The sequence below is a fragment of the Pezoporus wallicus genome, unplaced genomic scaffold (assembly GCF_028554395.1).
Source record: "Pezoporus wallicus isolate ANWC-B61680 ecotype Strahan unplaced genomic scaffold, APGP_CSIRO_Pwel_v1 contig_5967, whole genome shotgun sequence".
NCBI lineage: Eukaryota > Metazoa > Chordata > Aves > Psittaciformes > Psittacidae > Pezoporus > Pezoporus wallicus.
In genome coordinates this window covers 863,544-880,403 of record NW_026639377.1, presented here as the reverse complement: position 1 = coordinate 880,403, position 16,860 = coordinate 863,544, and the positions used below count along the sequence as shown (strand labels likewise).

The 16,860-nt window shown below is 41.0% G+C and overlaps 1 protein-coding gene across 1 annotated transcript; it reads right to left on the bottom strand.

Annotated features, from left to right (window-relative positions):
- Positions 1-253: 253 nt before the first annotated feature.
- On the bottom strand, positions 254-16,852 carry SLC5A12 (solute carrier family 5 member 12). Its single transcript, XM_057414429.1, has 15 exons — positions 16,217-16,852; positions 14,050-14,115; positions 12,933-12,984; positions 11,597-11,664; positions 10,415-10,569; positions 9,216-9,356; positions 7,475-7,604; positions 7,037-7,125; positions 5,740-5,852; positions 4,483-4,550; positions 4,054-4,140; positions 3,209-3,390; positions 2,894-2,997; positions 2,565-2,686; positions 254-924 (listed from the first exon to the last, which is right to left on the bottom strand). The coding sequence occupies exons 1-15, from the start codon at positions 16,571-16,573 to the stop codon at positions 766-768; spliced, it is 1,893 nt and encodes a 630-aa protein (XP_057270412.1). The 5' UTR covers positions 16,574-16,852; the 3' UTR covers positions 254-765.
- Positions 16,853-16,860: the final 8 nt, after the last annotated feature.

Below are 16,860 nucleotides of genomic sequence, written 5' to 3'. Positions count from 1 at the left end.
TAATTGTGTGTATTTTTTTCAAAATTCAGTACTTTCAATCAGGAGGCATCATCATCAACTGTCATTTTATTTTCTTTCTTGCATAAAGGTAGTGTAGGGAACTTTCTGAGCTGAAAGGATGTTTTTCCAAGACTAACATGAATAAAGAACTATCCCGCATTTGAAGTCAAATTTGTTACTCTCTCCTATAGCTTTTACAGTAAGACGTTTCAAAGAAATCTGAGTTCTACAGGGGAAGTAAACGCAGCTCAGTCACTGAAAGACCAGTCTGGTCTATACAACATCCCTGTGAGGAGGCCTTTTGTGACACCTAGAAATAGGCAGATACTATCTCAGCCTGACCTCCCTTCTTTCCCCTCCATCAGAGGGCAGTTCACAGTCTCACCTTAGTGAGAGACCTCAGAAGCTACTTTAAAGTCTTAATTTATCTCAAGTTCCCCTTTGCAAGTTTCCCTTCGATGACTGGTTACTGAACAGAGCGTGGGATACAGATGTATTGCAGCTACTTCCAAGGAGGAGCTTCCACAACAAGATTCACGAAGCATTTCTTCTGAAGTAGCAGGGCCTCCAAAACCCCACTGTCCGATGATTTCCCAGGTCTGTCATGAAATTCATAAATAAAAATCTAGCCTTAATTGCTATAGAGAGCAATTCATCCCTCTTGGTCATCTGCAAGCTGGTAAATGTGATAAGAAAACCTCAAACCCCTTCATTTCTGAAGCTGAAGACATAGAGTTTGATTAAATGTCCCTTGTCTCTCAGCTTCTAGAGGCGAGATTCTCTGCTCATATTAGTATAGGATTTTTCCTTGGGACTGTAAGCAGGGAACTGGCATTTGTTTTCTTTGTTGGTGCTATTCTTGAAGGTGTCATCGGTTCCAGTTTGGTTTGCAGTATCTTTAGGCAGATTTTTTTCCAAGTCCCCCTGAAAAAAACAAAACAAAGCAAAAACAATACCTCAGTAGTTTGAAGCCTGGATTCATGGCTTTTTTCCTTTGGCTAAAGGCTATCTTGTTGCAGTTTGAAATTCTGACATCCTTTCTTACAAATCTGAGGAGTTACTTCACTACATAAAATGAGTCTCGTACCCACAAATAGGCACTTTTCAGTGTGTGTGTCCTCCATATGTAACCATTGATTTTCTCATTTCCCCATGGAAAGTCTTTGGCAAAAGCCACAAAACCAATTCTCGTAACAACTCTGTTCATATGAAAGTCTTTAAATGCGCCCTCAGTGCATTCCTGAGTACTTAAATTTAGATTGTCATTTGCATTTTTATGTGCATTTTAGTGGATTGGCCTACACTTGCCTCAGTGGTTTCACACTGTAAATACTTGATTAATGTTATTCTACATTTTAAGCAAATACAAGCCAATAAATGCATATGTGATTTTGCTTTTACTGAGACGCTTTTGCTTCAGGAAAGTTCTAGATGAAGTTATGTTGAGCACCTAAAAGCCAAGTGAAACAGCTGAGGCAAATCTAGAGGCATCACAGCTGCTGTCCAAATGAAGCCATCAGCTTTAATGCCAAACTTAAGCTGCCTGGAAGGATCGTTTCTATGTGAGCCTTGCAGCTGAAAGGTTACTTTCAGGATTTAAAGGGTATTCTGAAGGAGTTGAAAACATTCATATTGCTTTCTGTAGCGATAGGACAAGGCTTTAAAGTGACAGAGGGAAGGTTGAGATGAGCTCTTAGGCAAAAGTTCTTCCCTGTGAGGGTGGTGAGGCACTGGCACAGGGTGCCCAGAGAAGCTGTGGCTGCCCCATCCCTGGCAGTGTTCAAGGCCAGGTTGGATGGGGCTTGGAGCAACCTAGACTAGTGGAAGGTGTCGCTGCCCATGGCAGGGGATTGGAAGTGGATGAGCTTTAAGGTCCCTTCAGCCCAAACCATTCTGGGACTCTGCCCCTTCTGTACACCTAGCAGATTCTGCAAACTGTTACAGCAGCACTTGAGGAGGAGGTGCTCATGCTGCATGGCTCGTGAAGCCCAGAGACACCTGTGGAAGAGTTGGCCCTGTGTCTGTGGAGGTAGTGAGCCACAGCTCCTCAGGTGCTGGTGGTTGCAGCTGATGGGCCAGCAGTGCTGCCCTGAAGGGAAGAAGCCCTGCCGGGTCTGGAGGTGGCAATGGCAGTATCAGCAGGAGAGCTCTATGGACATGTGACTGCTCAAGTTTTATTCTCTGGCTCGGTGGGAGGGGGCAAGAGCTCAGTGAACTGATCTCAGGGTGCAAAGTGCAGTGTTGTCCCTGCTTGGCTGGTACAGCAAGACAGGCAGGGAGCAGGAGTTCAGCCACCATTTCATGGGCTGCTGGCTGTCCCAAGGGCTGTTTGTCTCCGCAGCTCATGCGCTGTGTAGACAGGGGAGATCGGTAACTTATTGCTGCCCAGCACTGTTCAGGGGTTGGCTGATCTCATTTCCAGTCTGTGGTCCTATGCAGCATCCCTTACATAACTTTACAGGGGGGTTGATGGAGGCTGGCATGCTCTTCGTGTGGTGCATACCTCATGTACACCTGTGGCACCAGTGCCATGGCAGGGCTGAGCTGTGGGCTCAGGTACTCACCTCCTGGCTGTGGTGCCGCACACCACACCAGAGCAGAGCTTTGAGTCTGTCGGACCAAAAGCAAAACAGGTTGCAAACTGGTTGGATTAACACTGGTGGGATATCTTCTCCTTTGTTGGGTCCTGAAAAGAGAAAAGAACTATACATAAATGTATGGATAGCTGGGTATCCCAGACCATGAGGTGGGGTGGATCAGGACTGGAGCCCACTGCCCTCTCCTGAGTCTCTCCCAGGCTGCTTGCTGGGCTTTTTTAAAACTCTCGTAACAGCTGAGTCAGATTATTGTGTAAAAGCATTTATATATGCATATATATATATTAAATACCAACCTGTTATAAAGCTTATCAGCAGCCCTGTGATGGCACAGCCTAGGCAGCCTATGGCACTGAAGTACAGGTAGGAGAGGGAGTACCAGGTGTCTGCCAGCAAAGGTCTGTGAAGAGGTGACAAAAGCAACTAGTGATGACCAGTGAGTACATTTAAGCTGTCTCAAATATGGCAGAAAAATACAGCTAACACTGCAGCTGGTATATGATCTGGCAGTGTTCTCCCATCCCATTTGGTGTTTACTGGCTGTGCACCGCAGGCTCAGGCTGCGTGCTGTGCTAAAACACAGGTTTAGGTTGTAATTATAGGGAAAATACCTGTCTAAAGCTGCTGTGGGAGCTGCCGTTGTCATCGGTGCCTCGGTGCTGTTAGCTAATGTGCAGTTGAGAGTCAACAGTTGCAGAGGAATGGACTTTGTCGGCGGGGCAGGGTAAATGAAAGCGCCAGTACCAGTCCAAAAAGCTACAGTAATCCCAGCTAAGAGGCCTCCCATAGCACCCTCGGAAGGTATAGAAAGATAGTGTTAAAAGTGACGCATGGGAAAGGCTTCTCTGTGAACATGTATTAAGGAGGAGTAGGTGATCACTGATCTCTGTCAGTGTAAATCAGTTCCATTCTCTCAACCAAGGTATAAACCAGAGTGATTTATTGCGCTCTAGTAATAGAAGTTCAAGCAAAACTTATGATCAAAACTGCAACTCAGAGTTTAGTTTTGCTGCTGGGTAAATGTGATTGGGCTGCTCAAGGGGCAATGTGAAGTGAGCTCATAATTGTGTATTCCTTCAGTTAGCAAAGGCAGAGCAATTGAAATTGTTCGGTGCATCCCAAGGTGAATATAGGCTGGGGCAAGTATTGACTATCTTTGTCTTCTGAATGAAAGAGAAGAAACTCAGAAATAGAAAAATAATTAGAAAACAAACAAAAAAACCCAACCCTCATGTGGATCTAATCACCAATTACTCCACAGTTGGGTATAGTTAAATTCAACTGGGATAAGTTCAGCAGTGAAAAGGGACCTTTAAACACATCTTGAACTCCTTAGGCTCTAAATGTGAAAAGCAGCCCAAAGACTAAATCTAAATAACCCAAACAATTTTCAAGATGGAGCTTTAAGCAAACAACACCAAGAGGTTTTCTTTAGAGAAGAACTTTTTTTCCTTACCTTCCAGTTAGCATAAGGAAACACAATTCCCAGGGTAAATAATCCCAGCATGGGCCCACCGCACATCCCGTGGATGGAGAGGGAAGCCTGGTGATGCAGAGAAGAGAGAGGAGCTTAGTGCAACATCTGGAGGGAGCATGAGCAGTTCTGGTTTTGGTCTGGGAAATGGCGGGGCTGAAGACACCAGCAGTGATTTCAGTGCATAGTTAAGGATGGCATCACACTATCATTTCCCAGGAGTGGATAAACAGTGAAGGAATCGGGGGATTTATGTTAGTTTTTTTCCCCTAGTTATTCCTCTCAGCAGAGTGTACACAGAAATTGTTCAGATAATCCAGGAGTCCCCAGGGCTGTCAGCATTATTTGGTCAGTTTGTTGCCTTTCTGTTCGTTCATGTTCATCTCATGGTGTTTCTGAGGCAAGAGATACCTGCACAACTCCTCCTAGCAGAGACGCTGCTGCCGCCATCGAAGTGCACAGGACACCATATAATACACCTGAAAAAGACAAAGCAGTGAGGTTGTCAGTGCTGGTTAATAGTGGATGATTTATAATTCATCTAGTGTCTGAAGTGACCTGGCAGTGTGCAGAAACTTGCACTTTGGGCTTTGACATTTGAAGTGGACGATTAAGAACACAGTGGTGTTTTGCATGAAGTTTTGTTGTGTTTTTCATTAGTTGTTTTTTTCTGATGAAGCAGCAATTAGTGATGAAATTAAGTTAGAAGTTATGCCTCATGTAGAAATGTTTCTGTTGCTTTTAAATAACACTTTTAGAATAACCTAATGAATGAATTGAGCAATGATAAACAACACAGCTTTATTTCCTTGACACCAGTTTTAATTTTGTGGGAGACAAAACTCTGTATATAGCAATCTTGAGTAAAGCCAACCAAAACTTGTCTAATGTGCTAGCACACTTTGGCTTCAGATACAAACATTGTCTTTCTAGGTCCTGAGAGTGAAAGCTAAGTAATAAGAGGAAAAGCAGGAATAGTGAAATTTAGAGACATTTACAGAAACAGAAATTGTATTGGTTTGGCTCCTATCTGATCTTTACTAACATCAATAAATGGTTATAATATTCTTACAGTACTTATGAAAGGGTTGTAATATTACTGCAATAATTCTTACAAGTATCTTAAAATTCAAACCACTTTGATGTTAATGATCTGTTTTTCATTTTCTTATAAATTTTAATTGAACAACCTGCTTACGCAACACTGAATAGAAATGTCTTATTTGCCTACTAAAAATAATATTTCATAACGCTACTATAGATTAATGTGATAAAAAACTACACTGATATTGTTCTTGTGTTGTAAAGAAGATCCCAGAGTGTTCCCCAATATTTTCAGTAGAAACAAGTTTTGCAGCGGTTTTCAGGAACAGTTGTGGATGCTAGTCTATGTTTCTGTACCATATAGTGCCAATGCATAATTGTATTGAAGCACCAGGCTGATGTTCATCCTGAGAGTTTATAAAGGGTTACACTGTGGAGGTTTCTAAATCAGAAGTGTGTTTCTGAAGAGGAGTCTCTAGACAGTGCCTTTCATTACACTGAGAGTCAGGGACTCTCAAGGCTCAAAGTATATAAAATCCTGCCCTATTTTCTCCTGCAATAGTAGCAGCTGTGGGTATGGATGCTTTTGGTATTAAAGAAATGGATCCCATCTAGAGTACCTACATAAGCCTTTGCTGATCCACGTGCTCATCTTCTCGGAGAGATTTGGGAAACCTTTCTTGACCAAGTCTTCAAAGGTAACAGTTGCTAAAGCATTGATGCTGGCAGCTACCGTGCTGTAGAAAATGAGAAGAATGCTAAGTAAATAAGAAACACTATATATTTATAAATTGCTTCCTCTTGTTCAGCACTAATACTCTTCAAGAACTGTACATCTTACAGTATTTTTCACAAATGCTACTGATGTTGGTGAAGTTTCTGTCCCTTCTGGGATTGCAAGGGACTCTGATTCATGCTGGCACAGAAGATGAAAACTCATCCTGACTGACCCTACCAATCTGCAAGTCCTTCAAAATACAAGCATGCTCCAGAATAAAAGTTCTACTCCCTTACAAATCAAAGGATGTGCAGTGACAACTAGTAATAACAGGCATTTTGTGGAGGAACAGGGTGTTTTCTCTCAGAACTGAAAAATATAGGCTGGTTCTTTTAGGTAGGTGAATGAACACATATTTGGTGAATACAGTCTCTGTGAATTTGTTGTGATAACATGGCAAGGTCCATACCTACAGCATGGTATCTGGTACTTTGTGCCCTTGACTCTGTTCTTAGTCTCCTGCCAGGAGAAGCCAGTGCCTTTTACACAGGGATTTTTGGTGGCATTTTTTCCCTTCCCCTGTTTTGATAGCTCTGTCTTGCTTTTTCTACACATAAGAGTTTTTAGAAAAAGTCTGTTGGAGGTTGACATTATTTACATGCCACAGTCACTGTGAGCTTGACTCCTCTCTCTCAAATGCCCTATGAAGTACTGGTGTTTGGCCTGTAGAGGGTAAAAACTACAATAAGATGCAGCACTCCTGTAGATTCTGAAGTTCTAAAGAAGTTTTAAAAGTTCTCCATGCAGACATCCCTTTTTCCTAGTCTAACTCTGCTTTATGTACAGATAGACTTACTGAAAAGCATTCTATCCCTATCTGGGATATGGTGGCAGTCAGGTTCAGTAAAGGCAATTTCACCAGGAGCAGCTCCAAAGGTATCTCAGGAAGCGAGCTTAGGTTTTCTATTCTTTTGTCTGTATTGGAAAGGTTATTCTAAAATATACTTGGGATAAAAAGATGATGGCAAAGTCGAGGTAGACTTTGGCATAAATATAATGCAAATCAGCAAATCACTGCTGCTGCTTCTTAGAGTGTTCTGGGTAAAACATCTGGGCTTTTCTTTGGGTTTCACATCTTGACCTCATTCTGTGTCCTCAAGAAATCAATTGTACAAGCTAAACTGTCACTTCAGGATCACAGACCTTAGCGTTCCACTGAATGCACAGGCAACAAACAGTCCTGGGACTCCTGGCATCGAGGAAAAAATGTCCATAACAAAATACGGCATGAGCTGAGGTAGAAGCACAAGAGGAACACAAGCAGTTAGTTAAGATTTTCCTGGGTAATGGAAAAGAAGTAGTTGCTGTAGAGCATGTTGCTAAATTCTGGGTTTATTCCAACTAATGAGGTGTCAGAATTTAAGAGGATGTCATTTGGGGAAGTGCTCAGTCAGAGTAGCACAGGAGAACCAGAAAAGAGAACGAGGAGAACCAGAAAAGATCTATTCTAGCCCTGATTCACCAGCCACCTTAGTGCCTGAGTGCTGACAGGACATAAAGCATCCCAGGAAATCTTAACTGTCTTCATGTGTGCTACATCTGGGTCCTAAGCAACTCTGTTATAATAATGGGTATCTGTACCTGATCAGGTGCTGAAATGAACTCAGCAGTCCAAGGGTCACAGCTCTTGTAATGAGAGTACATCACCAAGCCACAAAACACTGCACACACCAGGACTGTCCACAGTCCCAGTAAGTTGAGGTAAAGTGCCCTAGAACAAAGCAGAGAAATTCTGTTTCATACAAAATGCATACAGAAATGTTGTTACAAGCTAGGTTTTTTCTAACTTTTTAGGGAGACACCTTAATCACAGCTAGCTGTATAATTCAAAGCTAGCTAATTTTTTTCTTAAAGGCATCAGCAGGATAAGAAATTGTATGGAATACTGATTTAAAAAATGTGGAAACATACAGCCTTGCTATAGGGCAAGGATGAAGGTTCACGGTATACAGCTGGAAGAGACCAGTAACTTGGACACACAGTGGGCAGCACCAAGCACTGGGTCTGCCCCTCCTGTCCCCTGTAAGAACAGATTTTTGTCTGTTGGGAGTTGTTGGCTTTCTCCTATCTTGGTGCTTGGGGTCGGGCTGGGTATCAGTCAGCTGGTGATGAGCTGTTGTGTTGTGCATCATTTGGATTGGTTGGTTTGTTTCATTCCTCTCCATTTCCTTATTATAAAATCTTACCTAATTTTAATTATTAAACTGTTTTTATGGCAACCCGAAAGGTTTTACCTTTTTTCCCTTTCACTTCTCCTCCACATCCCACCGGGGAGAAGGAGAATTGAGTAGTGAGCAAGTGACTGAGCGATGTTTAGTTGCCAGCTGGACTCAAAACCCTGAACATCTCCTTTTAAGACATTGTATGCATTCTGTCATGATTGCAAAGTTGCCATGCAAAGTAACACATTTGGTTGTTTTTCACTAGTCCATGGAATGGGTGTGAGTGACAGCATCCACTGGGGAGGCTGTGTGGCTGTGGTTCAGTAATCCTGTAGCTCCCAAGAGCTGACAGGTTTTATATAACCTGCATCATATTTGGGCATGACCTTATGCAAGGTCTCTTGTTAGGGCCAATTCACAGCTGTGCCTCTGAGACCTGAAGGTCTTTCAGAACTTGTTGCTAGTGATGCTCTCACTGCTGTGATTTCCAAATATTTTTCAAAGACTAAATTTTCTACAGGATAAAGTCATATAATCCAGCATGACCTTAAGAAAAATGAGTATGATTGCAGCTAGCACAAAAGCCAACCTCCCAGTCTTTATGCTTTAGCCAACTGGGCGAGCAACTAGCACTAGGCATGTAAAAAAAAAAGTCTGGTGGTTTGGTATCTAGCTATGCATATACTAATGCTGATTTTGAGGAAAACCTGTGTGTCTATAATTTGAAGTTTCACTTGGCTCTTTACCGTTGATTCTAATTATTCTTATGCTCTAGAATATTAATAACTTACTGGTTTATTTAGATAATGCCTTGTACTGTAGTGCTCTATTAAATCATTAACCACTTTTAATACAATACAACAAAGCCACAGTGCCAATAAATACATTTTACCAATGAAGTTGCAGACAGCACAGCTTCTGTGTTGGCATTTTTCCGTACTCTGCTTCCAAGGATTAATTTGGCAGCCTGACCCCAAAGTAGTAAACTGCAAGCGGTTAATGGCTACCTGGTTTTGTTTCTGCATTTACTTATGTCATTCAGGGCCAGAGGGAGTGAGACTGTCAGAGCAAAATTAGCTATTTTTTGACAAACCTGACAAGCTTAGAATTCCACATCAGTATGTTTGATTGCTAGAACAGGTTAATGGCAGGTAACTTACAGTTTAGCATGCTTTTCTGATTTGCAAGAAATGCATCTCTGGATTGTGGACTGATTAACTCCATAGAGGCCTAGCCATGTAAATGTTCCCCCAATAACAATTGTCCAGAAGGTATGTCGTCTCAAGGGATCGACATCAAAGCTAAAAGAGAGAAAAAAGCAACTCAGTTCACTTACATAAACACACATTTCTTTAGCAAGAGGCAGGTGATTTTTCAGAACTATCCACTATGTCCTACCCTCTGAATTGGGAGTACTGCATCGGTAGTATGTATCCAACTCAGAAAATGTCTACTGTGGTTAGGTTTGGAAGCTGTTTTACTCTTATATAGGAACATACTGCTGTCAAGTCAAGATAAACATATATCGTGCAGAGGATAAATTGATTGACATAAATCACATTTATAAGGCTGCTTATGCTCAGATTTCAGATCTGTGTCATATTGGAGCAACACACCTGCAAGCCATCCTGCCTGGGACCCTGTCCTCTGCAAGGAACAAAGCCACTTGCTAAACCGGATTAAGTCCTCCAAATTCCTAGTTAAATCACCATGGTGTGTCATTTTCTTTACGAGAAATTGCTGCAGCTGCAGTGTTATCTATTTTTTATCAACAGTGAAATTTCATTACTCAGTAATTCTAAGCAGTATAAGTACATCTTGCATCTGTCATCTTTGCAGTTCTGCTAATCTTAATAGATATAGCAGATAACATTTGACCTTGCTGCTATGTTCTGTCAGTGACTTGCCTTGAGCAATGAACTTTTCAGTCAATGCCACAAATAGCTAAAGGAAGGTCAATTTTCTATCCCAGTGCAGTGGTGCACCATTGCCAGCTGCTGTGGTGAGCGTACTTAACACAAAGTGCCAGATTCATGAATAGAAATTGAAAGACATATATAATTGGAAGGAATAATTGGGCTGCATTTGTAGCTACACACAGAAAAATGACAAAGCTCCTTTTCAGTTCAGGAGGGCTTTGATTTCTTCAAAGAGGGTAACAGAAAGAGGAGTTAAGTTCTCCGGATGGTCAACTGCATTTCCAAGAATCAAAGAAGTAGGGAATGGACTTTTCTCAATTACTGAGGTTGTTCACTGATAATCCAGTAACAAGTCTGACTCTTTCTGACTTCATGAGGGTATAGTTTCTAAACGTTAAATATACAAAAAAAAGAAAAGGTTTGCACTGTGTTTTTCTTACTCAAATATGTTTAATCGTGATCCTTCATAGGCAACCTCCCAGACCTTGGTTGATCCACCATTCAGAGTCGTTCCTCGAATCAAAACTGTCGTGAAGCCAACCACCATGACAATCATTTGAAATGCATCTGTCCAGACAACAGCTTTTAATCCACCCTAAAACAAACAGTGTTTTTATGTATGCTTTTATCTTCTTTCCTGTTGTTCAAATACAGCAGAAGATAGAAAGACCCCTTATTTCAGGAGTTCAGAAACTGTATGTAGAGCATCTAGCAAATCAGGGCTCTTAAACTTCATATTCTCTCATGAAGGCTGTATTTTTGCAGGCTAGAAAATGACACAGCTTTGAAAGTTTTGTCTACAGTCATATGCAAATGTTTGACTTCCAGTTAAATGCTTTTCTTTTTCCCCTAAGTTAAAAGCTTAGGTAATACAAGCTGGTCTGTTTGTACTTCCTATGGCAGGCTCTACAATTCTCTGAGCCCAGTCGTACACAATTAGCCTGACATGGAAAAAGAGCTCCAGAAAGTTTTTGATTCAGTTTTTTCCACAGCTGCTTTCATAGTTGATCAGATCTGTACTAGAGCAGCATAATAAGTGTTTTCAGCAAGGGTGGACTGGAATAGTGAACAAATTCCTTAGTGGTAATAAGAACAGAAATGAGGTTGTGTCTTGAGCCCTCTGCTGCTTACACTGCAGTGTTTATCTTTTTTGTAATGCTGAGTCTCCTGTTGCTTCCACTCAGAAGAAAAGCTCTCTATGACCTGTTGATTGGCCTTCCTAGGTTTTATCACTCTGTTCTTGATCTGGGGTGGCACCAGAGGCACATATTTCATTGCTGTGTTTTTCAGTCTATAACTTGCAGAAGATAAGAAGAATCACCTACTCTCAAAAGATTTAGTGTGGCAGAGGAAGGTTATCACCTCCTTATCTGGACTCTGCTTCAAACTGGTTTAAACCTTGAGACATACAGCACAGGATTTGAGAGGAAATAATTTTTTCTCCAAATAGACTTAGCTGTCCCACAGAGTCTAAAAGAAATTTATCTCTATGTTCTCCTACTTTAAACCTCAGTCAATTGGAATGTATGTAGAAGCCACCCTTCTGCAATAGCCTGTCAAGTAAAAAGCATGGTTGAATTAACAGTGTATGTTCCAGCTGTTCAGTTATGCCTGTCACATACCAGAGTGCAATAGAAAGTGCAGACAATTCCTGTTGCAATCACAGAGCCCCAGAGATCAAATCCAGTGACTGTGAAACCAAAGAAAACCAAATGGTTAGTGAAATGGACGTAGGCCATCTGGATGGTAACAGAAAAGCTACGATCCTTTAGCTTTAGAAGGATAGGAGTAAGTATCAATTTTAGTCTTTTGTGTCTATTAGGAGCTTTGCTGGATTGTTCAGGTTTCTTAATACTTCTGGATACTGGTTTGCATTGTTGTTGTTTTCTTGCAAATTGGATTTAACTAACTTTCAGGTCTGCAAAAGTAACATGTAAGAGGAATCGCACACAGCAAGGACATCATTCCTATGGGACACAGCTTTGTAAGCAATGCTTTCTGTTCTTAGTCCAGAATTTTCTCTTAAGTAATCAGGTTCTTCAGGTATTTCCAAGTAACCCTAACAATAAATCCCAACCCAAACTAAATTCCATTCCCTGCAAGCCGAAACAGTTTAATGCTAGAATATACTGCATTAAAATCAGTTTTCCTGTTCATTTTAGTTCATAAAGTTACTTTACAAAAGATACTGAAATTTTGGTTTGGCCTATACTGAAGTCTCCCACTGGGAATAGTTTATGAGGGCAAATCTATTTGTAAAGGTTCTCTTATTAGCAGAGTTAGTGTGGCCTAACAACAAACGCAAATTGTCACATAAAATTCATTTGAGCTCCAGAGGAAGGAAGCTCTGTGCTGTGTGAAGGTGGGGTCAGACAAACTGATCACAACTCAGACGACAAACAATGAGGAGAGCCTCCATTTTGGTGGTATCAGGAGTTAGGCCATCACGATTCTTTTTGCCCTATGGCAGTAAAATCACTACTCCCATCTGTTATGATGGATGCTGTATGTCCAGTTTGCAAGGGTTAATTGAAGTGTACAGACAGACAGCAGCATGGTATTTGGCTCCAGCTAGAGGGAATGGAGTAATGCCCTAATGCCCATGGGAACCTGAACACGGGAGACAGGGAAGAGGGGAATCAAAGTACAGAGTACGGCCTTGGATCATCAGCTTGTACTGTGAACTTTGTAAGGATGTTGAGAAATTGTTCATTGCTAACTTCTTCAGGTGGTTACTGAGTGCAAAGCAGAGCAGAGCAGCAAATGTGAGGCTCCTGCTAATGTACTGGTGTGAGGGAGATGTGAGGCAAGGGAAATGCAGAGCTCTGAGGAGCAGGCAAAAACCTTCTTACAGAAGTCTTGTGGGTTTTTTTTGTTTGTTTTCCTCACTTCATTTATTCTGTTTGCCTTGTTGTGTGATTGGTTGGGGTAGCTGTGTAGTGCAGCATGGGAACTCACCTTGGTTGAGTGCCAGTGATGGAGCATAAACCACTATTCCTGTGTAAAGGATCTGGAGGAGAAAGATGAAAAAAAAAAACAACAACCTTAATGAAAAAAATGTGTGTGTGAATGCTCAGAGATAATTTTCTATTTAGAAGAGCAAAATACGAGATCTGGGGGTTTCTTTATATCTGTTCATTTAACTGTATCTGGATTTCAACCTTTACAAAACAAAATCATTGGTTTAATTCCTTTCTGATCAAAGGACCATTATTTGCTTTGGTATTACTTATTTCACCAGTTGCAAAGATGACTAGATGACAAAACTACCTTAGTCAAGCAGAAAGGAGCTCTTGGGAAAACACAAACAGTTATACTGAAATAAGGTGCACTGATCTTGGAATAAGGTGCATTGATCTTGGAATTTAAACATCCATTTTTCTATTCAAACCCTTTCAAAGTAGCTGACTCAATGCTGTCACGTGTATGTTCGGGCAGAACTGAGGGAGAAACAAAGCCTGAATATAAGAAAGCATTCAAATCTGTTGCTAAGGATTTTGGAATGCTGAAATGGAATTAATGTAGAAAGAAATGTTTTCAAACATCCCATAAAATTCATCTTTCCATCAAATACATAACTATGTGACTTTTTGAGATGGTACCTCCTGGGACTGGGTTGGTCCTACCTGGGCATCCCCCCAGGAGATGCCACATGCAACAGCTTTCAAATGGGATACACTCACCCCGCTATCGGAAATGGTCATTGGTTAACTAAATCTACCCAGTACAGCTTGTTTAGCTTTTCAAGAAAGACAGAATCCACTCACTTGGGAAGAGAGACAAGGGAACATCATGAGATCAAGAATTTGACGAGATGTGAGAGTTCAGCAAAACATGCAAGTTTCAAAGACAACAAAAATGGCATTTTTAATCCTAAGCAATGAAAAGTTAAGAAAGCTAGAAAGTTAGGAAAGCAGCCATTCATTCTTTTTAACATTCACAGTCCAAGTAAAAAAATATAGGGCAAAAGAGTACTCATTAAAACATCTCATTATAGAAAATGTGCAGTCTGAGATTAGCCTGTCAAAAGAAACGTTGGGTGAAATTGGCATAAACAGAGTCAACGGCTTCTCACCGTCTGCAGGATGTAGATCAGTGTTGCAGCAAGACGGACAATCTTGTTAAATCTTAACTCCAAATACTAGGGAAAAAGAGGAATTTCAGTAAATTGCACATGCAGCACCTGTGACACAGCTATTAACCTTTTTGCTATGCAAGTAAAATTACTGGCAGCTGGCACTGCTGCTGTAAGTAATGAGCAGGAGAGCATGACTATTATTACACATAGTGATAATTATATGTGAGAACTCTTCTCATGAGTAACATGTACTTGAAGTTATATGTTGGGTTGCAATATTCAGTATTCTTTGTATTGGGAATAACTGAAGGGAAGAGAAATTTGAACTTCAAATGAAAGTACATTCCAGCTGTATGAAGTGGAAACTTGAGGTCATCTCTAGGAGAAATAGTGTGGTTTGACTTCTGTAATGACCAAAGTGGTGGTGGAACAGATGGAGAAGAGGCAACGTAGAAGAGCGTTCCACGGTGATTGAGCTAAACTAGCTTTCTTTCTTGCCCTGTCTCGGTCTAAACCCAAATCTGCACATCATCAACATAGAGCAGCAAGTGGAGTTCTTAAGGACATACAGCTACATGTAGGGAAGTGTCTCTAGTTACCACATAACTATAGAGATGAGTAGCTCTCTAGCCCCAAAAGCCCAGCTTTTAAACCTGAGTCACCACTTGGAGCCTCTCGGTAGAGCTGACCAAAAAAAATTACATCTGTGGCAGCATCCCTTCTAACCATGGGTGGGCTGGGTCTCTCCTTGGGCCGTAGTCCCGTGCGCTCCCAGCAGACTCCAGGCACAGGCTGTACAAGCCTTCTCTCTTTTACAAGCCTCTAGGTATAGTTCTCCAAAGCAGCTTTTTTTTTCTATTAATTTTGCTCATTTTCATCTTTCTCATTTTTCTTGCATAATAAGCCCCACAGTCTGCCATACAGATAAATAGCTAATTTATGTAACTTGTTTCTAAAAATAATTCCTCAAGCCAGCAGAGTCATTTTGAGGGCACACTCTGGGGGCAATGACAGCTTTGGTGGCTCAAATGAGAAGAGTAATTCATTCTCTGATCTTGCACCAAAACCAGCCAAAAAATTTGGTTACTTGCGGCAGTGGCAGTGGCAGCAGATGGTCAATTTTACTTTTTTCCAACCTGGAACTGACTTGCATCCAAATACCTAAGCAGAGCTGTTTGACCAAAGCTGCTCCTAGGGTTTGGGCTTAGAGAACATGAGAAGTCTTCCTGTTACTCCTCATGAACTCACTCAGCTTTCTTCATCCAATTCTTGCTTGGTTCAAACTGCTCAACAACAGGAGAGGCCAAATTTGAGCCTGTTGATTAAAGTGACTAAAAGGCTACTCCCAGTGGTTAGGGCTGCACACTGTGCTCTTAGCAGTAACATCACAAGGTTGGCTGTGTATTTTGATTTTTCTCAACTACTGAACTGTCATATGAAGAGAATAAGGTGTTCCAGGAGGAATGCCAAGCAAAACCTCTAGAAAATTCAGAGGTTGTTCATTTAATTTCATTTCCTAGAGAATACCTGAATTCATTCCCCAGCCCTGAGCTGGTTTGGTTTGGTTTTGTTTGATTTTGAGAGACCTGCAGCCATCTTCCTCTTTATTCCTTCCTTGCATCACAATGGTTATCAAATATCTACTTGACTATTTTTTTTAGATCTCAAATAGTACACTTTGCTAATAAATTGGACCAAATTGCAGCTCTAGACCAAGTTTGAGTTGGATCCTATTGAATTTTGTTCTTAATGTCTGTCTTTAATACCTACTCTGCAAAAGCAGGTGTGTGTGTGTGTATGTATATATATATATATATATATATAAAGCAGAATAGTTGCTTATAAGACCAGAAGCAGTTGGATACACTTAAAATATTTTTCAGCTATAACTTCCTTTGCTGCTGGTGTGTAATCCTGTCTCCTGTCTTTGCTGTATATGCATGACAGGAGCTCTGACCCTTAATTTGTGCTTTCAACTTATTGCAATATGAATAACCAGTTTGAGTAATGCCACCTGGTTTGAAAAAGAATTAGTGCACTGATATACTTGTTCTGTAAAACACTGCAAAAAATCTTCTGTCAGAGCTTTTTCTCTATGAATATTTATATGCATGACACTGACTTTTATATTAGAATAGTGCCTTTTTAATTTATTTTTACTTACCTCATAAGTGCTTGTAATGCCAGATCTGTAAAATACAGGTAGAAAGAGTTCTGCAGTAAAAATGATGACAAGTGCATATGAAAGAAAGAACAGCACAAAGGATGCCCCATAGCGATAGACTTCAGAGGGTGTCCCCAGAACAGTCACTGCTGACATGAAGCTTGATGTGAGAGAGAAGGCTATTGGTCCACATGTCATCTGCCTACCACCTACCAAAAATTCCTTTGAAGTTTTCTTTTTTCTCTCTTTAACTGCAAAAAAGACTCCAATGCTAGCACAGACTAAAAACAGCCCTGCAAAAACAACATAGTCCCAAGCCACAAATTTTTTGACTTCTGGAGCTACAAAGTTTGACATAGCAGCAGTTGAACAATTCTCTGACGTTGAGGAGTCTGGTTTTCTGCAGCTGTTGTTCTGAACAGATGAACTCACTTGGCAGCAAAGTTGAAGCTTATCTGTAGCTCATCAATGAAAAATCATAAGCAGCAAGACTATTCAGCTAGGAGACTAATTTTTTTTTTTCCCAGTTCACTCCTAAGGAGGAAGAAAAACGTAGCTAGGAATGAGTTAGGAAGGTGCTGAATGCACTTAGACCCTAGTGCTACTGATGCTTCTGTCAGGCTGGGGCAGCAGATTCAGCTGTG